We start from the raw sequence: 26,188 nt of genomic DNA, 5'->3' as shown, positions 1-26,188 counted from the left end.
GCAATAGAACTTCGCGAGGAAAAGGAAATAAGTGTTCCTGAGGGAGGGAGGGTTGGAGAATGGGTGTTAGTTAAATTCCCAAGCAAGAAAAGTGTCATTTATTATGTTGCATGTGTGGAAGGTGTTGAGGACGAAGAATTAGAAATTCGATGTGCACGGAAAACGGGAAAACATTTTAAATGGCCGGACACAGATGACAGGTGTTTAGTGGATTTAATTCAAATAGAGAAAAAGCTAGATCCCCCACTCGAGGTAAAAATAAGCCGAAGAGTGACTTATTTCCATTTTAATGTAAACCTTGATGGTTATAATATTTATTGAAAGACGGATAAACAATAAATATGGTGTTTTGAAGTCTTCGCTCAAAATATTTTTTTATTATGATGCAGCTCCGTACCAAAAAATCATCCCGTAATCAGCCCTTTGACGTTTTTTTGACTAAATAACATTTTTTTCATCATTTGTGCGTCCAAATCCGGACAGTAGGGCCTGCAAAGACTTATTTCTGTGAAAATTATAAGACTGTCCGACTCAATACCGGAATGGCGGTTGGAGTCGGACACGCGTTATTCTTTTTTTTTGGTCAGAAAACATTGGATGTGTCAATTGAAACGGTATTTATGCATAAATTGACCGATTTTTAATTCTTACCTAAACAAAATATTAGCGTATATCAAAAACCAAACTCGTTCCATGTAAATTACCAGTAAAAGTGTCCGACTTTAGACCAGTTGACGGTACCTTTGAAGAAGGTCATTTCCCTAGCTACCTGAAATTACCCTATGTTAACTTAGTCCACAAAAAAGGTCCTCATGCTGACCCTAACAATTACTGGCCAATATCAGTACTTCCAAGTCTTTCCAACGATCATACATAGGTACTATGACTTTCCTTTGGACCAGCAATGTTTATCCTTTGTTTACCAACCATTGTATTTTATCAACCAATTTGATAAATAAAATTTTGCTGAATCTCATTATTTATCCGTAAATGTTTTAAACATTATCTACACTGCCTATTAGCGGCTGCCCGATCCACAAGATGATTTTCAAAAAGAAAAGTTAGCAAATATCTGCATATTTCCTGTTATTCGATTTCTAATAATATTTTTTGTTTTAATGAATACCTATGATGAATACAGTAAAACTTTGATTCTATGCAGTTGTAGGGACCGAAATATGGGCACTGAGTAAAATCAAAGTGTGTAAAATTAAGAGTTGGTATTGAGGAGGAGAATAGTTTTCAGGATAACACTTGCTCATTATTTTTAGAAGGCTTAGTCACACCTTTTTGTAAATATAGTTCTGATTTAAGCCAGAACTGGAACCAGAAAAAGTCTCATATGTGAGATTTTATGGTAAATGAGCATGAAATCCTTTCCAATCGCATCAGATATATGTTTCCCGGATTCAATTACTCATTTGGAGGCAAGAAAATGAAGCCTAATAATCTTATATACTCACAAGCAACACCACAGAATACGTGTTGCCTTAAGAGAAACAACGTTGCATTCCTGAACAATGTTTCCCATGGTTGAACAAAAGGGTTGAATTGCCAGCATTTCTGGCACTAACAATAAGATTACTTCTGTTACCCAGGAGAAATTTCGAAATGGTGATACTAAATGCTCGCAGGGAAGATAATTTTCGAAAATATTCTCATTAAAAGCAGTTTTCAGGATATCAGTTTAACCACCTGCAGACAAACAAAGATTATATATTGAAGAAATGAGATATCTGAGGATAGTCATCCAAATTAATCCCATTTACAGGGAGCAAAATTTTGCTAATACATCACAAAGGCTTTACACCCTGTGGGCCTGGGTTCAAGTCGTGGCAGTAGCAGAAACCTATCATGGATGGCCCTATCCCTTCTTGAGTGTAATGTGGAACTTCCAGTACACCACTCTGTCCATAAGATGGGATGTTAAGTCCTGGTCCCTTTTGAGCTTATAATTACAACCTGGCTAATGCCAACATAGGGTTCCTATCCCCCCAACCCCTACTTCATGGCGCTAATGACCCCAGCTGTCGGTTACCTCCTTCCAAATAGCGTACCATAGATGATACGGAGCACACAGGACCCGGGATATTCGGAAGTTCAGATTTTTCCGGTGTTTAGATAACTTTTTTTAAATGAGCTATTTAAATAACTGCGCAAATACCGTCTGAGTAAAAAAATGATTAATAGTCCAGAACAATTTTCTCTCTTCATAATTTTTACGCATTAAAAAAACATTTTCCCATGAAATTTTAGCATTAGTAGATTGAATCTACCGGGTATAGCTTCTCTGTTGGCATTCTTCCGCAAATTCAGCACCGGGGCCTTCGACTCACAAGCCGTGTGACTCATCTTCACGTAATATTTTGCTTCCCCATATCTGATAACAACCCCGGACACTTTTTGTATTTCGATTTAATGGTGCTAGGCCATTCCTGAGTTTATAGGGACTGCCTTAACATTCACGTCTTGAATTTTACTTCAATAATTACATGACAATTGACGACGCGAGTTATTCTCCGAGGGCACAAACTCCTGTTACGTTAAAAATAAACGCTTGCCACCCAGCAGAATTAAGCTAATAGCTATTCAAGTTCCAACCATGTTTAATTTAAACCCACTGCCAATGAGATACAAGTTGAGTCAGTTCTGATAAGCTTGCCGCGCAAGCAACTTTCCCTCGCCTCCACTCGTCCCGCAGATGTGGGGTTAGCCTGCGGAATGAGACAACGCATGCTGCTTTTACCATCGCGTTGAATCACCATCGACTTACGTCCATACTAGAGGTACGAATATCTTTTTTTGGAATACCTTGGAAGCCAAAATTGTGGCATGGGAGGATTTTTAACGACTCATTTTGCCCTTATATTTCGCTGGGGCGATGGAAAACAGCATAGGCAAAATTCTAGAAAACCTTCCATTAGGGATTGATATTCTGTTGTTCATAATTCCGGATGAAAGACCATTTACTGTAAATACAATAAATATGTTATAAACAGCGTCGATCAATAAGTTGAATAATAAACAAAAGGTGATAATGTTAATATCTCCGGCGATCATCTGTCTTAATCAAAAGTAGTTACACATACACTGCGATTGCCGTGTTTTAGGTTTCGATATCCTTCTACGGCGAATTTGAACTAAGAGCGATATTCGCGTTCGTAAAGGGCCTGAAATATTACTGAGAGGGCGCACGGGGAAGCAATAATTAGATTCGCGATGTTTTTAGTTTCATGCTCAACAGCACGACGTCATTTCAACTGTTCCTGTACCTGTTGCAACTCATTGAGACGAATAAATAACCTAACTTCATGTTGCTCCAGTCTGGATTTTCAAAACAAGTCGAAAGACAACTGCGTAAAATCAAGATTAGCGGCCTCTTTGGGGCTGGGGTTATGCTGTACAAAATCGAAAAACTGCGTAAAATCAAGAAAAGATGTACAATCTAAGTTTCACCATTGCAATTCCCTATGCTTTCCGGCCACACTTGAGTGTCGCTGCGTAAAAACGAGACTTGATGAAAAATCAAAGTGCGTAAAATCGAATTTTTACTGTACATAATGCCTGCCATACTTAGATTAATCGTAATTATTGTTTATAACCATACTGTTAAGCTTTAATTTCCTAATTTCTACGCGAATATCACCATCATCCTGCCCTAGACCGATCCTGCAAGGTGCGATTTATAGGAATTTCATGCATTGTACAGTGGAACCTTGATCTATCATTTTTCAGGATTTTCCAATGTCAATATGTACCATTCTAATCACTCTCATTACTTAGTACACCATACCCCATCATAACTCAACGCCATACAAAAGTATGTTCAAGCGCACATGTAAACAAAGCATTCCATTGTCTGCGACTTCCAAAACAAGTCATGTGATGAGAAACGATCTGGAATATCGTTTAGAATCGAAATACATTATCGATAGTCGCACCAGTGCACATAATTTCTGTGCAGAAAATTCACTGAAATCATTCACGGCGTAAAGCGGTCACTGCGAATGAATTTAATTCGAATGATCATTCGAAAGATCATTCGAATGAAAATTCACCATGTATAGTGGCCTTTATTAGGACTTTGTACAAATTACCATATAAGCGCTTGTAAGAGGCGCACCTTTTTTCCCAGGAATTGCAGCCGAAAATGAGGGTGCGCCTCTTACATAAACTTCTTATCTTCCCCACCTCCCCTTCACCGGTCGCAAGCCCAAGGGGAACTGAGTGGCCTTGGTTTTCAGCATGAGTCAGTCATCTGAAACCTTAGGTCAAAAACAAGCAGCAGGCAGGGGAGTTTCTCCCTTAGTGACGTATTTTTAAAATGCTCCTGTTTGCTTTTTTGTAAGCATAGCGCCGTCACGTCAGTACCCCAGAGGTGAACATGTAAAAGATCGTGTGGGGTTTTTTGCTCCGGAGGGCACGCTAAATTTACTGCCACGAGTGGGCATCCCACGGCATTTATACTGCCTATAGAAATCGGTTATCAAACGTAGAGAAACGCATATTTTTGAATGACATACCTGGTCAATAGTCAATATCTGTCTTGCCGAGTAATTTCCATTACGCTGAGGACCTGATTTTCCAAAAATCATCTTCAGACGCTAATATGACGATTATTGCTACTGAAAATTATATTGGTGCCAAAACCTGCGCTTTAAAAAAATTCGAACCAGTGAGTTCATTGTTGGACTAAATTGTGGATAGAAGAAATCAGAATTGCTAATAAGTGAAGAGCGCGGAAGGAGAGGTCGAGGGGGAGGAGCGCAATCCCTCTGTCTTTGAAGCAACGAGGCTACGAGCGAAGGAGCAAGGGACAAACATGTCCGATCTAGCATGTGACGTCATTGCCTTCAAAGCGAAGGGGCGAAGGCGCAGCAATGTGATATACGCAGTTTGCGTTGCCTGAAGTTTCCAGTCCGTCTCGTCTTATTTGAATGTGCTTATGCTATGCTTGCTTCTTCTGAAATTGTACTGTTTGGACTATTTTGAATATTAGTAGCCTTGTTGTAACTATAAATCTTTGTGTCAAAAAATTAGAGCTTAAAAAACTTAAATTCTGTCAGATATGCGTCACATTAGATCTCTTTCTTTTTTGAACCTCGTGCGTGTCATACAATTATTGAAAGCTATCGAGATATCTTCGGGCTCAGTAGATGACTCACCTACCATTTGGCCTCCAGAAACTGGGAGATCGATCAAGGTCAGTTCGTGAGACAGGGTAGGGATGAAACACGTTTCCATTGTTCCCCTGTAACTTGACGTTTTCCTATTTTCCTGTGGGGTCTCAGAAAGGAAAAAAAAACGGCAGAGACATTGGCTGATGGAGGGCCGAGTGTGGTTCCATAAAATCTATGACTTGGTTATTATCCTACGGCACTGAGATTGCCCCGATCGTTGTCCAAAGACTTGGGAAGGTTCATGCTATGTGCCTGTCGTGTTTTGCCTTAAAATTTTCTACAGCTGCAATTCTATTGCGATACTCCTGCGAGAGCATTTAAACGAAATTGTTCGTGAATAGGACAAGCATCGTAGAGCAACGGCATATGCGAAGAGAGGATTGGAACTCTTTCTACTCCCTCTTATGCCGCTATTACCGCCGCAGTTATCAAAATTTCCTCTTTCAATTAGTATTAATAGAGGAAATTTCGATAACTGTCGAAATTCCAGGCATACATCTGCAGCACCGCGCGTTATAATAAAAAAATGCCGCAAAATTTTTTTCTTCATAGCTTCGATGCTCAAAATAGGGGTGCGCCTCTTACACGTGTGCGCCTCTTATACACGCTTATACGGTACTCTTGAATCATTCTGAGCCATACGTATATTTTACGTGAATTACGTGGATGGAAATATAAAGGTTGTATCTCATATTTCAAGTTTCCTTCAACTACTTCCAAATCCTATGACTAAATTTTGTGTAAAACTTATAACTACAGTGGAACCTCGATGTACTGTTTTTCAGGGTGATGGATGAAAAAAAAACAATGAATGTGGGAAGACGATCAATGCGGGAATGTTAGGCTAGGTTGCCTGTGTCCCAGGAAACACTGGATTTTGGCGAGTAATTGATATTCATTAAGCCATTCAGACAAGATTTTAGCTGATTACAGGAATATTATTACTTTATTGAAACACTAAGGTCATATTGTTCATTCAACTTATATCTCTTTCAAATATCCTAAAGGAACACGCCACCTTGCAAAAAATTGTTTGCACTCCACTCAGGATTTGCACTGCTATTATGGATTTCTGTCTGATGTAAAAATTCTAATCCATCAAATGCCATTTGAAGTACACATATTTATGCGAGCAATGAGCATGTTATGACTAAAACGACTGCTTTCGCCGGTGTAGTGATTTGTTGAGAGATGAATCACAAAGGCCAAAAATAGTCTTTTATTTGAAATTTTCCTTTCTAACAATTAAATTTTTAATATAATTGAGGCAATATGTAAAGTGTGAACAATGTTACGTTAATCGTCACCGTAACGCCCATCTGATTCTCTGCTTCATACCACTTCTTATTTTCACCAGGTATCTCGCTCTACCCCCACCCCTGCCATCATGTGCTAACCCCTGTCATCAGGGGCCAACCCAAGGCATTCTGCAATACTCACGCGCTTCTAGCCCAGATTTTATTCTTCATCTTCAATTATTTTCAGTCCATCTTTTAAAGTTCTCACTTGTTTCTTCGGAAGGGCCATGGTCCGAAGATGAATAAAAATAAAACTAATAAAAATGAAACTGGACTTTATTAAACCCACACGGAAAACACTCGCTGGTTTTAAGTCAACCCTCCCTGGAAAGTACTGAATCACTCTTACGCGGTGAAGTTCGGCACTAATGCTATCGTGTAAGGCGTAAGCAGAGCTTACTGCACAGAGTGAAGCATCACTCACTGATGAATCACTCTTACGCGGTGAAGTTCGGCACTAATGCTATCGTGTAAGGCGTAAGCAGAGCTTACTGCACAGAGTGAAGCATGACCATATGATTGCACAATGAAATTTTTTATCCTATAGAGAAGGCAACTTACCCACTCATATCTAACAATAAGTAGCGTAGCTAGAATGAGCAGATGAATTCAGATTGCTAGTAGGGAGAAACAAAATATCCACAGAAGATATCGCTTCGTTAGCAACTCAGACAAGTGAGACTTGTAGCATAACTCATAAATTGCAGCCTGATGTCCTATTTTCGAAAAAAATGCCGCATCAACTGCAAGATGGTCTGATGCAAGATTTGCCAGAAATCACCATCGTATTATTCCAACTATTTCCTTGGTTAAAATGCTTAAATCACGTTAGAAATACGTTGTGTTTGGTATCATTCTTTTTTGAAATACGTGCACATTACTAATATTTCAATCTAATAAAATTATAATACCAATTGCTGAAATTCATTGTTAGACACCTTTTGGGCTAATAGGTGATTCATGCAGCAGTTGACCTCCAGAAACTGGTAACTTTGAAGGGGATGGGCTGAAAAAATTCATTGGGTGAGAATTGGAGAGGCATGAAATACATTTCTATTGTTCTCGTGTAACTTGATACATATTTTCTTTCGAAGCTAAGGTCTTCGTAATACGATCCCTGTAGGGAGCAGGGACCAGCCAGAAAAAAATTACATATTTCCTATGAGGAAGTTTTGCACTTTTGTCCATGTAGTCCATTTGACAGTCAAAATTGCTACATAGAAATAACTGAAGAATTATTTATTAATATATGCATCTAGGATAAACATACTTCACAGTTGAGATCAAGACATTCCAAAAAGACTTCATCCAACAGCAAAATGAAAACACACTTAGGCTTAAGAAAGAGAATGTAAATAAAAAGGGAGGCTTGAAAACTTATATGTATAAAGAGATCCTACTTACCTCAACACTCTCATGACGATCGTTTCTTCTGTGTCTCCAGGCCGAGCCCTTTTCTGAGCTCCAAGAGTTCGCAATACTGAGAGAATATTACGAAGACCAAAGTCATAATGCACCTGCTTGCTCAGCTGCTCCTCACAAAGTTTATATAGGGTGAAGAATTTCCGAGCCAAATGAATGTTTTCTTTGAACCCACAGCTTGCAAGTTTTACTCTCATAATAATCTGAAATAAAAATAAGAATAAAACTAACTGGCAGTGTGAGGATTACTGAGGATTAATAATGAGTTGTCTCCATTTGTCTTTGTCAAGTGTCCATCGTTGGCTATGAATTCCAATTACAATCAAGTGCTTTGGTTTGCAAAATAATGTTCAACTCCAAATCCGTTAATTTTTAAACCATAAAACAAACAATGGACTTCCAGCAATCACTTTGATGCATCGATTCATCACGAGGAGGCAGTGGCCAATGGCAGGTAGGTGGCCCTTTCCATCTGCCCAAAGCTGTCTCCACCTGCTGCCAACCCACCCCCCTCACTTTGCCTGCCAGCCTCCTCCCTCCTCTCCTCTTCCTCCAATATTCCCTCAACCACTGTGCATGTTTTCAACATACCCTCCCCTCTTAAAATACGCCTGATCCAATTCCCCATTCCACTCTACACAGCTTTCGAGAATGTTCTCTCCTCCTCCCAGCTCTTTCTTATCCCTCGCCTCCCTCTCACTTTATGAATTTCCCGTCCTTCCCTCCCTCCTCCCCAATTCATTGCACACGCGTTCATCCTACCCTGGGCCTCTTCTTCTCAACGCCCATGTTTTGCATTCATGCTATATAACACTCCACACTAAAATTTCACCAATCGCATCCTTTGTTCTAGGTCCACCATGCTGCAGAGGAGGTCACCTTTCTCTCCTCATTGAATGCTCCCTTTCCCATCACTTTTCTCAACTTCATCTCCACCTCACTCCTCCAATCCTCAGTCAGCCTGCTTCCTGGATATCTACACTAACTATGCCATCTGCTCTATTATCCCCCACCCATAATTAATTTTAAATTTCTACAATTATTCACTCTCATAAATTTCCTTTTCTGAACTAATCTAGTCTATTAAAGTCTAAGTCTAATCATCAAAGTCTTTGAAATGTCTACGATCACTTAAAATGTAGTATTATGTTAAACCTAAAAAGGCTCTGCCTTTTCAAAAGAAACAACAATTTCAACAAGGAAGCAGCTGCTGATGTCTATGTAATACAGCACCTAAACAATATTTATAAAACATGTCAGTATAAAACACAACTGCTATTATGTAAGCATTTGAAATTAATCAAGGAGGCAGCACAAGAGAAAGGTGGAAAATGAGTTCAAATAGTAAAGCAGAAGTCATTCACTAGGTTGAGAAATGGCATTCAGCTTTTTTGGATGCTTTCAAATTCTACAGTGAATAAAATATCATGGGTTGATTTTAAGTTTTATGCAGAGCCAGGAACAATAAATAGCCATTTAACATCCAATATACATGGAACTCCAAGGATTATAAAAGGATAACTGCATTAAATCAGACTCACACCAGCCGCACCTGCAAAAAATTGCCAAAAAAGGAGGGTTTGAGTGCACCCTGTTGTGGCATATAAAGAACATATGTAAAACTGTAGCTGTAGCGACCATATTCACTGAACTATGCGCTGATGAATATAATTTTTTCAATTATTTTCCCAGTGTCAATTAGACTATCCATAGCAAAAAGACTCACTGTTAATTCCAAGCTCACTCTAATTCTACTGACAAATCTACTTGGTCCGCATCGGCCGTTCGCACAAACCTGTCTGTGGCCCGTACGCACACGGATGTTCCATGGGGCAGAGGGATCTGGCGGATGGCTCCTCTGTTCTTAAATATATGAGGGAAGAGTGCCACAGGTACACATAAAAGTTGTAGGCACACCCATGCCTCGTTTATCGCAAGAGATGCACTCCTTTGGGTCTTTGCGCTTTATGAATATGCACCATATGACAGCGTTTCAACATTGGGAAGATAAAGATGCATTCCTGGTAACATAGATGTTGGGTATCAAACTTCCTTTAAACCATAAATATTCCTGTTAATAGCCATAGAAAACCTTATGTATATAAATGGTAATTGTTTAAAATATCTTTAAAGATAGCAGGCACGCATTCAAAGACTTTCATACACGTAAAAAAAAATTGTATGTGCTTTTGAAATTCCCTCCTGTTGTGCTGGTGGGCTAACATCTGTTATTTCAGCGGTTCGTAATGTATTGGTGGCAGTTGACAACTTTTCAAACCAGTCTAAAAACAATTATTGTGTCGCCCAGGCACTTTGTCAATCATGGAAATGACAGGCAAATGCTACTTTGAATGCCATTTCATAGCTAGTGGAGTTTATGCATGATGAATCATTTTAATTTGAAGTCCTCCGAGGCATTAGCAGGTAAGTGAAACAGTCTTTATATATCTTGAAACCTGACCCAGGGTTTCCTTCCCTGAAAATGATGAACGAGATTGCATTCTTTCCGAAAACAATATCGCCTCGTCAACACTAAAAACTAGTCGAGGGGGAAAGGAGCCACTTTCAATCACGGCTTGGAGTTCATCAGAAAATGCTGTGGTGACTGCGCTATCGAAACTTGCAGCTTGCTGTTTAAAATTCTGGAAACAACCGGAGCTTTCACTTAATGTCTCGGAGTGATTACCACCCTCGTCTTTTTGTACAGATTCACAATGAACTTTCCGTATGTGTTGACCGCTTGGTGCGGCTGAGGTCACTGATGTTTTAATTTTGTCTTTAATCAGAATAAGGCATCGTGAGTTTAAACTTCCGCGCAATATCGCTTTGACGCTCTCCATTTTCAAAGCAATTGACCTCTTTCAATTTCTCTTCTAGGCTTATGCTTTTTCTTGATAGCTTCTTGATTTTTCTACTTGCACTCCTATTTTTTGCCACTGTTCTCTTGGTTTTTACTCTGTATGACTCTACCGAAATCACTGTCTACTGCTGCACTGTATTCCTGTGTATTCCTGAGATGCAGAGGGCCCACAACCGCTGGGAGGGAATGAAGCCATTGTGTTTGAGATTCTATTGCGGACCCTTTTCTTTGTTGACGCTATTCACACACAACTCGGCCACCACTCCATTTCTCCCCCGTGAATACCGATGACCTTGAAGGCTTTAGCGTAGACCCTCTACCTGGAAGTCAATAGCCCGATAACCTATGACGGCAAAAATTACGTCTCAAACCGTATTGCTTAAAAAAAACTCATTTCCACTAGCTACACGCTTAATTAATGATCTAAATTAACAATTGCCATTCTGTCAAGGAGACAAGATAAATTACTTCGGTAGGCCAGCTATCTGGACCCAATGGCGAGTAATGCTTTTGGCCATTGCACAGCAATGGATTTCGATTAATATATAAACAAAAAATAAGATTTGAGGCAAGCATTACTATTAATATGCCTAAAATGATAGCAATTTCATGCATACTTATCGCAAGTTCACCTTTTATCATGAGAGCGTTAAAGTTTTTTGATTAGGCTACACTGCGTTGTAACGTTTCCCCAAGGAACAAATTTGCGCTAATTGAAATTGCTCTATTCGAAGCATTTTTCTCTTGGTTTTTACTCTGTATGGCTCGAACAAAATTATCTTCTACTGCTGAGCAACTGCTGCACTGTATTCCTGAGATGCAGAGGGCCAACGACAGCTGGGAGGGAATGGAGTGATTGTGTTTAAGACTCTCTAGTGGACCCTTTTACATGTTTACGCTATTCATACGCCACTCCTCCATTTCTCCCCTGTGAATAACGATGACCTTGAAGACTTTAGAATAGACCCTCTATGTGGAAGTAAATCCATCCAATAGCATATGACGGCAAAAATTATGTCTCAAACCATATTGCTTTCAAAAAACTAACTACCACAAGCTCCATGCTTAATGATCTAAATTAACTATGTAATATCATTATGTTAAGGAGACGAGATAAATTACTTTGGTAGGCCAGCTACCTGGACCGCATGATGAGTAATGCTTTTGGCCATTGCGCAGCAATGGATTTCGATTAGTATATTAACAGAGGAGGAGATTTAAGGCAAGCAATACTATTAATATGCATAAAATTATAGCAACTTCGTGTGTACTTAGAAAAGTTCAAGTTTTATCAAGAAAGCATTTAAGTTATTTGATTAGGCTACACAGCCTTGGCATGTTCCCCCAAGGGAAGACTTTGCGCTATATCGAACTTGCACTACTCGAAATTGCGCCAAGCGAAGCATTGGTGTATATGTTGACAGAAGCAAAGGGGAGTTTGGTGCTGCAGCTCCTCTAATACCAAGCATCTTTCTACTCAGAAGTGTCTGGAAAAGGGTATTTGGAGAAGATGGTAAAAAATTGACTGATAATCATTTTGATGCGTAGGTTTCCGTGGCGTCATTCACGATGACTGCTCATTTTCGGGTTCTCCAGCCGCGTCTGTCGTTTATGGTTGACAACAGTTTCGGGAGCCATCCTGCTTCCGTCTTCAGGTCGAAGGTGAGAAGTTTTCATTTTTTGCCGTCTTATATAGCACTGGCCGATCTCCCCCTGTGCGCTGATTGGTCAGAACTCTCTTCCAAACGTTGCTGATTGGGTAGCCGTTGTCCCTGTTAATATTTTGTGTTTTTTGAATTTCAATTGCTTCCCTGATTTGCCTTGGGTAGTAGCGACTCTCTATTGCCACTATCTTCGCTTTTTCGAATTCAATGTTATGGCCCGCCTCACTCAATGTTATGGCCTGTTGCACAGCATGTTTGGAAAGTTTGGGAAGTTGAATGCATGTCTACTGTTTTAAACTTTAAAGGTTTCTATGAACAGGGTTTTCTAAGGATATTTATAGGAATATGGTTTAGAGGAAATTAAATACCCAATACCTATGCTACCAGGAACGCATCCCTATCTTCCCTATGTTAAAACACTCTCGTATAATGCAAATTCGTATAGCACAAAGATCCCAAGGAACCCATCCCGTGCCATGTCTTATAGAATGAAAACTGTGACTCATGCACATATGAAGAAGACACTGATTCCAATAGAATAGCGAGTGGCCAGAATCCAACTCTAAGGACAAAGAAGATGGATCCGGGAATACTGCTATAGCCACTAAGCACCGAAGTATTTTTTTCCCATCACACATATGCATATTTTCTAGCATCACCAGCCCCTCAAGAGTCAATCATGTATCATCAAAGTCATCAAAGCTCAAATTGGTTTAGCTAATGACTCTAACTGTTATCTCCAACATGGCCAAAATTACCAAGTTAGCAGGGCTGAAGGGCATTCAGGATGCACAAGATGGAGAGTCTCAGATAAATATAAAAAATAGCCACTAACCTGTCGATCAGGAACCATCATGGCCACAGTTCGAAACATGACTTTGAGATTTTCTGGAAGTTCTTGACGTCCAGCATATCCAGGATTCATAGTGATGAAAATCCCAAACTCTGGATTCAGAGAAACATTGTCACCATCACTGGCATCCGCATGTGGCAAAGAAAGAGACAAGTAGAATAGTGGCAGATTTAGGAGGTGTAGGATATGTAGCTAACGCACCCCCAAATTTTAATTCTTGAGAAAAATTGAAAAGATAATGGTGATTTTTAAGGTGGCTCCCCAATGTAAGTTTTCATGTCACCAGCTTATCATGCAGTGTTTAGAATAATTGATGATTATCTAAAAGTCACTCGTCCATGTATCACGCCTCAGTGGCATTATTGCTGTGAGGTATTGCATGCCAACAAGGGGCAATAGTAAATATGTTATAAACTGCTCCAAAAACAACAACCTTGACCCATCCCTCAAGTAGAATTTCAACACTACATGTGTCAGTATGAACAGTTTACCTGAACAAAAATGAAGTTTTGTGTTCTTTCTTTGCGTTGAGTACAATGCTGATTTGCTGGGCAGCCACTGAGAGCACTGGCAGGTCAATTCGATTGAACTCATCAAAGCAGCCCCATGAGCCCGATTGAGCGAGGCCCTTGTAAATCCTGCCAAGGCCACGGAAATCCATCTGGTCCGAGCAGTTGAATACCACCACGTACTTGGCCAACGCCTTCCCCATATCCTTGGTCGTCTCCGTCTTACCAGTGCCAGCAGGGCCAGCTGGAGCTCCACCCATTGACATGCCTGACAGTGATATCCAAGAAAATAAATTGTACTCCACATTTCAAGTTGTGGAGATCACATTCACAAATCAAAGACCAATTTAAAACTTTCATCTGTTTATTATGTGGAGGCAAATGCCTGGTGGTGGTTGGCAGCGAGTCTCCATGGAGTCACAAAAAGAGCACGTTCACTCTCACCTGTAGCAGTTTTTTCTCGCCACTCATACAAACAGACACACCTGGGCCAAAACCTGGCTCTTGGCAGAGATGCAATGCAATGAAATTTAATGCAATGCCATGCATTTTGACAAGCACTTTACCAGATACAACTGAAAAGACTGCATACATATCACAGAAAACTGAATGCACTTTAGACTAAAATATACATGTGTCATCAACTGGCTGTTCGAAATGGTCCGGCAGGTGCTGCCCCTCTGGGGGACGCCGAGGAACTCGGACGGTCGAGCCAGTAAGGAGGGTGACGCGCAGTCAGTCGCGCGGAATGTGTGTAGAGAGACGGTGCGAGTTTTGTTAAGGGAGTACCACTCGAGTGCTGTAATAATCCTTGCTACCTCTGTTAATAAACCTCTACCTCACAGTTCAGAAGTGGGATTGACCAGCGAGCTGCGGTGGAGTTGTTCGTGCACATCCAGCCATCAATAGATAGAACATCAAAAACCCCAGTGCGGACTGAGTAAGGTGAGAGAGTGTGGTTCTAGTTGTAGCAATGACCAGTCCGACGAATGCGTCGTGGGATGGCGAGTGTCGCGTAGGTAGCTTCAACGGGGTCCATTCTGCGGAAGGAAGGGACGCGACTGAATTGGCGGGAACATGTCGAGAGCAGGAGAGCGAGGCTGGCGTGGCCAGGGAGCGTAGTGAGATGCACCGAGAGGCTACCGCCAAGTGGGTTCTGCCTGCGTCGACGCCGTTTGCCGCGAGAGACAAGGCTAAGGAGGATATACAGGCAAGAGGACCCGGTGAGCAACCGCGCGAGGCTACTGTCGTGTGGCCTACTAAGGGCAGAGAACCGTCGTTGGGAAATTGGCGGTATCCTGTCGGAGAGAGTAGCGTCCTTAGAAGCGCAGCGGAGAGGGAACAAGCGCTCTTGCAACACGAGAGAGAATTGCTAGAGAGAGGAAGGAAACTTCTAGAACGTGAACGAGAGCTTTTAAATGGGCAATCGTTAGTTCTTGAGAAAAGTATGGTGGGTTATCGAGAAATAGCAGAGCAATTATTGCCGGAGTTTGAACCTTCGCTAACCCTGGGGTTCACGGCGGTACAGTGGGTCAGGCGAGTAGAGAGCATTGCATCAGCCTACGGATGGGACGAGTCGATGTTGTTAGCCCAATCCGTTAGTAAGTTACGCGGAGCGGCGAAACTATGGCTGAATAGCGTAGCCGAGGAAGTACACTCTTGGGAGGCGTTCAAAAAAGGACTATTATATTGTTTCCCATCAGTGGAGGACCAAGCCGACGTGCACTTGAGTCTTACAAAGAGAAGAATGCAGCGTGGCGAGACGCATGAGTCATATGTTTACGCGATGAAGACTATCGCTAGGCGTGGTGAAGTAAATGAAGCCTCCCTTATCAAGTACATTCTAAATGGCATGTGGGATAAGGAACTGGTGAAGCTGCTGACTATGTGCGACTTTGAAGATGTAGAAGGACTATTACGCAAGATAAGACGATACGAGAGTGTCACTGATAGGGCCAAATTGGGAGATAGGGCAAACTTTCACAATCGACCTCCTGTGACCATTGACAAGAGGGCTGAGGTCAAGGAAGTGAGGGGCGAAAGGATGCCTACCCAGGGCGTTTGTTTCAATTGTGGAAAAGAGGGGCACCTCGCTAGGGAGTGCCGAGTAGCTGCCCGTGAGAGAATTTGTTACCGGTGCAAGCAGACGGGACATATGCAGAAAGATTGTTTGCAGGCAACACCGAGAACGACCCAGAATGAGAAAAAGTGGAACGTTAGGAAAATCACACGACCCAATTGCATCATAAAAGACGAGTACCACAAGTGGATAGAGATAAACGACGACAGGGTGGTTGGCTTCGTTGATTTAGGAAGCGATGTTGTCACCCTGAGAAGAGACGTTGCACAAGAACTAGGAGTCGAATATGAGGCGAGCCAAAAGCGTTTAGTTGGGTTTGGATCAGGGGGTTGTGAAGCTATTGGCACGAAACGAATGATCTTGAAAGTAGACGATGTGAATGTGGAAGTAGAGGTTTTAATTGTCCCAGAAAATTCTCAGGAGGATGCTATCATTGTAGGGCGGAGTGCCTTAGACCAACCAGGAATTCGGGTCGAAAAGGAGTTTGGGAGACTCACCATTTCCAGAGAAAACACTGACCTTAGTGAAAGCAAGAATTCTCAAGTGCTGAAGGTGGAAGAGGAGTCACGGATCCAGAAAGACGAGATAAACATGAACGAGAACCTGACGACGCAAGACGAAGGGGCACTATGCGACCTCGTAAATAAATTCAGGGGATGTTTTGCTAAAAAACTTAAGCGAGTTAGGCAAGGCGAAATTCACCAGCTTCAGCATTGACTTGAATGACGACAAACCCGTGACGTCATGCCCGTATCGTCTGCCTTACGCAAAAAGAGAGAGCATGCAAAAAGCGGTGGAGGAGCTGATGAGGATTGGAATAGTCCAAGCTTCTACATCAGAATATGCTAGCCCGGCTCTGTTGGTGAAAAAGGCAAATGGAGAGGACAGATTATGCATCGACTACAGAGGGCTGAACCAGAAGACCCGGAAGGAGAAGTTTCCCATGCCGGCGATTGATGAGCAGTTGGATAGCCTCGCGGGAAACCGTTATTTTTCCACTTTAGACTTCGCGTCGGGTTACCATCAGATACCAGTGGCGCCTCAGTCAAGGCATCTTACAGCATTTGTGACGCCGGGAGGGTTGTTTGAGTTCAACAGTATGCCCTTTGGTCTGGTAAACGCACCAGCCGTGTTTAATCGGGCGATGAGACAAGTTATCAGGAACACAAAACCAGGGGATGTGTTGATATATATGGATGATGTTCTGATACCGAGCAGAACCGTGAAGGAAGGACTTGAGAAGCTGGAAAGATTTCTAGAAGCACTCAAAGAGAAGAGGACCCCGATGCTGTAGAAGAAGATGACAACCCACCCCCATGCAGCCCCGGAGACCAGGGAGCCCACGAGCAGATTCAAGAGGACCCCGATGCTGTAGAAGAAGATGACAACCCACCCCCATGCAGCCCCGGAGACCAGGGAGCCCACGAGCAGATCCAAGAGGACCCCGATGCTGTAGAAGAAGATGACAACCCACCCCCATGCAGCCTCGGAGACCAGGGAGCCAACGAGCCGATTCAAGAGGAATCCGATGCTGTAGAAGAAGAGGTCAGCCAACCGCAAGAGCGGGCCGAGGACGGCCCTGAAATCAGGAAAGGCCGACTGTCATCAACTGGCTGTTCGAAATGGTCCGGCAGGTGCTGCCCCTCTGGGGGACGCCGAGGAACTCGGACGGTCGAGCCAGTAAGGAGGGTGACGCGCAGTCAGTCGCGCGGAATGTGTGTAGAGAGACGGTGCGAGTTTTGTTAAGGGAGTACCACTCGAGTGCTGTAATAATCCTTGCTACCTCTGTTAATAAACCTCTACCTCACACATGTATGCTCCAATTATATGCATGAATCAAAATTTCTAGTGCTAAGACTTCACAGAATTTCCTACTTGGGTAAATTTGAACATAATCACCACCAACAACAATGTATCTCTCATACAACTCCCGAAATGCCTGGAAATAGATCTGTGATGTAAGTCACAGTCAAATTGTACCAAGTTAACAATACAAATTATGTACATGCATGGACGGATGACTTTGAAAGAGCTCCTCTATTGATTTCATGCATTTGCTTCCTGATTTGCTCAGATATCTATCTAGATACGTGCGAGGGAAAACATCACGTAACCAAAATGTGAAAAAATACAGAACAAATGATGACTGACAAGATTTTATGCAATACCATACACACAAATATTTAAGTAATATAAAAACAATAAACAAAAACACTTTCACAGATAGTTTAAGAAATATGTATTACCAAAAGAAGTTGATAGTGGTGGAAAGGCTTAGGTATATGATAAAATATTGTCAAGAAGAATTGATCATAAAACTTCAAATACATACTAATGAACCAACTAGTTGTTACAATAAAACTAGAGATGTGCGAGTAGTATCCGCGAATACTCGAATACTAGAAAGTATTCGACATTCAAGGTATCAAATAATTATGCTTAAGGTACTACCTCGAATACTTTGAATTTCGCATCATACACTGTCGCATGTACCTCGTTGGTAGTTGACTCGGAAAAATGTAGAGAACTCAAGTCGTTTAGTGCATGCAGCGGCATTTAAGGCAAGTTGACGAACTACATCAAATCTGCAGAATAGAGTGGTGAAAAGAGTTGGACGTGATGACCTGAAATTGATCGGGTGAAAAAATCCAAACATCCCCGGTTTTCCCCACCAGGAGAACCTCAGTGCCGTGGGATAGTAACTACGTAGCACAATTCCTAAAATCTGCCACCCCCTCCATCTATCAGCCCTCGGCCTCCGACTCTTTCCTCCTCCCCGAAATCAAACAAAAGGCCCTAGCTCGCGCAGGGTTCGTATTAGGAAGACCATAAATGAAAAGCTTCAAAAGAAAATATCAAGTTACAGGAAAATAATAGAATCCTGTTTCACCTTCCCTCTTTCTTCCCCACCGACCTTTTTCTGCCTACCTGCTTCGACGGTCCTGCTGGAGGTCAACTGCTGCATGAGTCATCTACTAGCTCAAAAGGTGTCTAACAATGACTTTCGGCAATTGATATTACACCTTCATTGGATTAAAATATTAGTAATATGCGCGTAATTTAAAAAAAGAATAAGACCAAACACGACATATTTCTGATTTTATTTCAGCATTTTACGCAAGAAAATAAATGTCGGAAAGACGAACTCGATATCCTCGCAGCTGAGCTTCTCGAAAGTTGATGCGGTATTTTTTTCCGAAAACATATATCAAGTTACAATTCATGAGTTATGCTTTAAATCTCTATTGTCACAGTCACAGATGAAGGGATATTTTCTCAGGATATTTGGTTTCTCCCTGATAACAATTCAAATTCATGTGCTTATCTCGTGAGAACTTCCAAAGATGGACTGAAAATAATTGAAGAAAATCCTGTGGAGAAGCGTGTGTATTTTGCAAAACGTCTCAGATTGTCCGCTAGCACTTGACAGCAGGAGTGGGGGTAAAGCGAGCTACCTGTTTAAAATAAGAAGTTGGATGAAGTCGAGTTACAGATGGTCGTGCCGCTGAAATGGCGTTAGGTAGATAAGAATGTATACATTAGACAGAAATCCATCGTAGCAGTGTGTATGCCGAGATGGCATGAAATAATTTTTTCGCGAGGTGGTGTGTCCCATTAGGATATTTGAAAGAGATGTTAGTTGAATCAACTATATGCCCGAATTGTTCCCATAAAATTAAAATATTCCATTAATTAGCTAAATTCCTGTTTGAATCCTTTAAAGGAAATCCCAATTACTCGCCAAAATCTTGAGTTTCCTGCTGCATAGGCAACCTAGTCGAACATTCTCGCATTCGTCGTTTTTTTCGTCCATCCCCTTGAAAAACGATAGATCAAGATTCCACTGGATACCTTTTTATTTATACATTCATCAATGGAAATAGAAGAAGAAATGTATGTTTAATATGCTTTGCGCAATTCTAGTATTCGAGGTATTCGAATATTCGAGCTATGATTTAATATTCGAATTCGATATTCGAGTTCGAGAAATTTGCTATTCGACCCATCTCTAAATTAAACTCATTTCACTCACAATTAGTAAATGCCTATGCAAACTAATGTCTTACCTATAGCCTGAGCCAAGGTTATGTAGCACCTGTCAGTTAATGGAGTGATAACTAAACGCTCTGTACAGCCAAGGAATTCATTTTGGTAAATGAAATCTACATCTGTAATTTTCACCAATGTTACGTCTGAATCTTCATCAAAATAGAATCTGGCTTGTTTGAGCCATTCAAAATCTTGAGTGGACTTGATTCGCATAGTGTACAGATCATCAAATATATCTCTGAAAGGGAAATGAATTTAAGTCTCTTCATTTTAATTTCTTGGATTAAGGGCCATTAATTCATGCGTGAATAGAAATCATAAGACAGAGACAGCAAATTCACAAGGAAATTTTAAAATTCTTATGAGGCCAATATGACAGAATTCAAAAATGAAGGAAAAAAACAGAAATTTAACCTTTGGTGGACATGAATAGTGACCAGTGTTTCATATTTAGTTCTATCAAAAGGAGTCAAATCTTTGGTGGTTTGCTCTATGAGGAGATTGAGCAACTCCAAGAACTTTGTATTTGTAGTTTTCATTATTGTTCTGTCCAATCTTGCACCTGCTAAAGCATCTTCTGCCTGCTTTGTCCACATCATTTGTACTCCAAGGAGGCCAACCTATACAGATAATCAAACAGCAAGTGAATCAGTAGCGATTATGTATAAAGTTTTCACTCCCACCGTATTGCACGCCCCCATAGCAAAGACAGCCACAAGAGTAAAGAGACACTTTATTTTCAAACACTCACCAACAAGATTTCTTTTTAGTAATTCAGTATGCCGAGTCCTCAAAGCTGTTAATTGGAATGGGGTTTGATGCCTAGTGTGAAAGGCTTATTTTTTCCCTACAGTTATCTCAGAGAGAGGATGGGATTTTCAATGAGATATTTGTTATGAAAGTCCATTTCATACACTTATTTTATGAAACATTAATCATGAATATTTCAAAAAAATTCCTATGGATATGTTTTCACAAGGGCAATGTTACTGCATGAACTCGTAAAACACCACACAGGCAGCACAGTTTCCCTTCGCAGAATGTAAAATCTTATCGTCAGTACAATATGCATTTTGCCAAGTACTTACAGTTGCAATACAAGAGTAATATTGATGCATGAATTTTAAAACCTTTTAATTGTTATACCATTAATAATAATAATAATAATAATAATGCATAATAACCCGTGTGGGGTTTTCCGGCCCCCCATCGGGCGCGTCCCCAGGTGGCGGATAGGGGAATGCTCGGCAGATATGCAGGGTAGGTGGGAAATAAAATACCACCCGCGGACCAAAACGGAAACTAAAACCCAGGCGCGTCTGTTCCCACATTGGGCGGCGTCCTGGTCAGCGTCTGCTGTCCATGTGACATGAGGACCGGCTGTACGACAAACCTGGCTGTAGGTATAAAAAGCTGTACCCATACCGTTTGGATATGGAGAATTTGGATTTGCCTCGGAAAGGGTCGCTGCCTGGGGAGTGCCAGGGCGTGTCTGGAGCCGACGCTGGACACGGCAGCTTACGATCCGTCGGTGGCACGGAGCTGATGAGGCGGGCTCGTGTCATTAAAGAAAATACAGCCCAAAACGATCATCTAGGGGAAGAACTGGATCAGGCGATGACAACTAATGCCACTCCAATACTATGCTCACCCTCACAAGATTCCGTGAGGCCTGCTAATAGAGGAGGTCATACCAAGCGAATAAAATGGACTCGGAAAATGAATGAAGATGTAATGAGAGCATTCTACCGAGTGAACAGGTGTGATGATCATCCCCTCCCCGGTTACAGACAGCTTCTTCACAGAGAGTTTACACGGATGTATCCAGACTTAAATCTTACAGAGCAAAATATAGCTGATCGGCGAGGTGTGATTCAGAGAAAGGGATACCTGTCAGCAGTTGATTTAGAATCCATGAGACGAGAAGTGGGGTTTGAGCTGGACCAGCGTGAGGCGATGGGAGATGTTGATGAGAGCCATCCCGTAGAAAACGATCAGAACACTTCAACAAACAGTCCCGTACTGGAAGATACCTATCATCAACTAGAAAACTCACAGGAATTTGAAAGATTCCATAGCCTCTTGGAACTCTATCGCAATACCTATCCGACTAACCGGCCAAACATACCAGTGTTAAAAAATATAACCAAAGCCCTCCCATGTATGTATAGCCAAAGTCAATAGCATTTTAGAAAAACATCTAACCAATGTCCATGATTTGGATGAAGTGCATTTATCGATCTACTGTGCCGCAGTGACAGTTATTGAGTTAAATGGTCAGATAAGATATGTACCAAAACTGACGAAGAGAAATCAGACGAATATAAAATCTTATAAACCCGCTTGGAGGATAAGATTGGAAAAAAGTATTGACTATTTCAGATCCAAGGCAGATGCCATAAAAGAGTACATGAAAGGAAGCCCATCGAAAAAATTAAAAAAGAAAGTGTTGAATATATGCTGTAATGAAAAAGTAGATATTGATGACCAAAACATCACTCAAAAACTCATTGAGTTAATGGACACATTCAGACAGAAGGCTAAACTAAAAGGGGCGAGGCTTAGAAGATATAATGAACTCACAAAGAGGAAAACACAAAACGAGATGTTCTGGAACCAACGAAAGAAATTTTTCTGCCAATTGGAACAATCGCCTGAGAGCCAATTGAATTCTTCAATAAAATCTGTTGACTCGCACGCTTTCCAAAACTATTGGCAATCTCTGTGGTCTACTCCGCAGAGTTTTAACGATAGAGAAATTTGGTTGGATGGAATAAAGAAACATTTGGAGGAAGTACACCCAATGTCTTTGGAAGGTTTCACTGCTAAGGATATTATGTTTAAAATCAAGAAGGCAAGCAACTGGAATTGTCCAGGATCTGATAAACTTCACAACTTCTGGATTAAGTACTTTACAGGAAGCCACAGACCACTAGCTAATAGCTTTACTAAACTTCTACGAGATCCGAAATTACTTCCCTCATACTTAACTGAAGGAAACACATATCTCTTATTTAAAAAAGGAGATCCATGTCATCCAAAAAACTACAGACCCATTACATGCTTGTTTGTTATTTATAAACTTTTAACTGCATTAATCTCTGAAAGTATCTACCTACACTGTGATACCAACCACCTCATAGGAGAAGAACAGAAAGGTTGTATAAGAGATTCACTTGGTTGCAAGCATCAATTAACAATAGATGCTGTAATTCTGAAGCAAGCTCAGCGAAACCATAGAAACCTCCATGTAGGATATATTGACTATGCAAAGGCTTTTGACTCAGTACCCCATGATTGGCTGTTAAAAACAATGGAAATACATAAAATAGATCCGAAAGTACGGGAACTACTGGCTGAGATGATGAAAACCTGGAGAATCAATTTGCACCTCCAAAACCAGAAAATGTGTTGCCTAAACATCCGAAGAGGAATATTTCAAGGTGACTCACTGTCACCACTATGGTTCTGTTTAGCAATAAACCCACTGTCAACTCTACTAAAGAAATGTAACATCGGATATTGGTTAAATCGAAGCAATGATACTAGAGTCAATCATTTAATGTTCATAGATGATCTGAAATTGTACACCAAATCCAAAGAAAAACTTCAGGTACTCATCAGAACTGCGAAAACGTTTAGTGAGGATATATGCATGGAATTTGGACTGGATAAATGTGCCAGTGTTCACTTAAATAAAGGAAAACCTCAATGACTATCTCAATAGGCACAACCAGTTGGCCAAAATTATCCACCAAAACCTAGCAACTACCTATGGACTTTTAAAAAATACTCCACCATATTACAAATACCATCCTCCCGCCGTACTAGAGACAGATACACACATCTTATACTGGGATAGACCGATACTTACAGATAAAACCATAGATTACAATAGGCCTGATATTTTATTGATCCACAAATTACAGCAAAGAGCAAACATAGTCGATGTAGCAGTGTCACTAAATCACAATGTTGAGTCTACTGAAAGAGAGAAAATACAAAAATATCAGAATTTAGCCGGTGAAATAAAAAATATTTGGAAGTTGAAAGACGTCAGCATACACCCACTGATAATCTCTGCGGAGGGAGTCTTGTCTAAAAGATTCAAAAAAGAAGTTGAAGACCTGGGAATTAAAAAACAACTGATTAACCTCGGGCAAAAAGCTGTTTTACTACAGACCTGCCAGATCGTGAGAAGATTCCTGGGTCGGGCATGATCGGACAGTGTAGGATAGGGTGAATTCTCTTCCTCAGCATCCGAGCCTAATCCTCAATTGACCTTGGGATAGGTGAATATTTCCAGCTGGTTTTAATCAGCTGAGAAAGTGCATAAACTCAAATAATAATAATAATAATAACAAACACCAGTTTTACTTTGTCTCACCTTCTATATATGGACGATATTAAAATCTATGCCTCAAATGAAATACAGCTCAAGTACCTTTTGGATGTCACAAGTAGGTTCTCCGCTGATATAAAAATGCAATTCGGATTGGATAAATGCAGATTGCTTCACATAGAAAAAGGGAAAATCAAGCATGGTAACTTCAATGTTACAGATGACGAGTCAATAATATCTATGGAAGCAAATGAGAACTACAAATACCTTGGATTCCTGCAAGCAAAATCAATACAACATAAACAGATCAAGAAGGAATTAACAACTGAATTCCATAAAAGACTAACATCCATCCTTAAAACAGAATTAAATGCACGAAATGTAATCAAAGCCATCAATACGTTTGCGGTACCTGTGTTGACGTATACATTTGGAGTGATTGACTGGACCAAAACCGAAATAGCAGGCATAGAAAGATCAATACGTACATCATTCACAAAATTTAATTTACATCACCCAAAGGCTGCAATAGAAAGGCTAACGCTACCCCGCTATATGGGAGGTAGAGGGTTAATAGATTTACAACAGCTCCTCAAAAACCAAATTCATGGATTAAAACATTTCTTCTACGATAAATCAAACAGTTCGATGCTTCACAAATCAATAGTACATATATGCCGACAACAAATTAACACCATTAAATCTAAAAAATGGCACGACCGATGAAGCAACCAACACAGGAGCTGTTCTATTAAATAGAAAGGTAGAAGTATGGGCCCAGAAGGAATTACATGGACGACACATAAATGACCTCAATCAACCATATGTTGCTAAAATCTCATCAAACAAATGGTTGTCATTGGGTGAACTTTATGGAGAAACCGAAGGGTTCATGCTTGCAATACAAGACCAGGTTATCCGCACTAAAAATTATGCAAAGTACATCCTTGGTGATAAAAGCATAATAGATGACAAATGTAGAAGGTGTTTTCAAGTACCTGAAACAATCCAGCACATTATATCTGGCTGTAAGATGCTAGCTAATACAGAATATTTAAGTAGACATAATCAAGTTGCAAAAATTATCCACCAAAAACTGGCCTACCAACACAAGTTAATAGATACTAAGACCCCATATTATGTGTACCACCCTGAAACAGTGCTTGAAAACGGCGCATTTAAAATCTATTACGATCTGCCTATTCAAACAGATAAAACTATAGTTAATAATAGACCAGATATAGTGTTGATTGACAAGAAATATAGAACTTGCTACATAGTTGATATTGCCGTGCCACTGTCGCATAACATCGAAAAGACAATTACAGGAAAAATTAACAAGAACCAAGAATTGGCAATAGAAATAAAAAGAATATGGAATATGGAACAGGTTTATATAGCTCCAATTGTCATCTCAGCTACCGGTATCATTCCAAAACATATACAAAATAGTTTCAAAATACTCAACCTCCATCCAAATACATACATCAAACTGCAAAAGGCTGTAATAATTTCAACCTGTTATATCACGAGAAAATTTCTCAACCCAATTCAACAGTAAAGAGTTACCTTGGTGAGAACCCGTGCTCTTAACACTAAAGCTACTCAGTGAAAACTGAAGAAAATTAAAGAACAAAATAATAATAATAACAGTCATAAAAAATGATGATAAAGCAACACCACTCCAGCTTAATGTCAGAGACAAATCAATAGATGAAGAAAAAATAGAGGAGCTAGAAGACACATGGTGAACCAAGCAGTTACATGGGATACATCACAAATTCCTTCATCAGGAATACGTAGACACCTCACTATCAAATGCCTGGTTAAAAAGAGGTGAGCTATATAAAGAAACGGAGGGGACAATGGTAGCTATTCAGGACAGAGTAATTGGTGCGAAGAATTATAGGAAATATATAATCTAAGACGG

At 40.7% G+C, this 26,188-nt stretch overlaps 1 protein-coding gene across 1 annotated transcript in view; it reads right to left on the bottom strand.

Moving 5' to 3' along the window:
• The window catches only part of LOC124166854 (dynein axonemal heavy chain 8), a 424,156-nt gene that overhangs the window by 239,237 nt on the left and 158,731 nt on the right, over positions 1 to 26,188 (bottom strand). Inside the window, exons 30-34 of the mRNA XM_046544564.1 lie at positions 20,331 to 20,536; positions 19,934 to 20,154; positions 13,769 to 14,054; positions 13,260 to 13,398; positions 7,883 to 8,103 (exon numbers count right to left, since the gene is read on the bottom strand). Coding sequence (XP_046400520.1) covers positions 7,883 to 8,103; positions 13,260 to 13,398; positions 13,769 to 14,054; positions 19,934 to 20,154; positions 20,331 to 20,536 — 1,073 coding nt within the window. The remainder of the gene's footprint in view (positions 1 to 7,882; positions 8,104 to 13,259; positions 13,399 to 13,768; positions 14,055 to 19,933; positions 20,155 to 20,330; positions 20,537 to 26,188) is intronic.

This window comes from Ischnura elegans, chromosome 10 (assembly GCF_921293095.1).
Source record: "Ischnura elegans chromosome 10, ioIscEleg1.1, whole genome shotgun sequence".
In the NCBI taxonomy this organism is placed as follows: Eukaryota; Metazoa; Arthropoda; class Insecta; order Odonata; family Coenagrionidae; genus Ischnura; species Ischnura elegans.
This window is presented reverse-complemented; position numbering and strand designations above follow the sequence as displayed.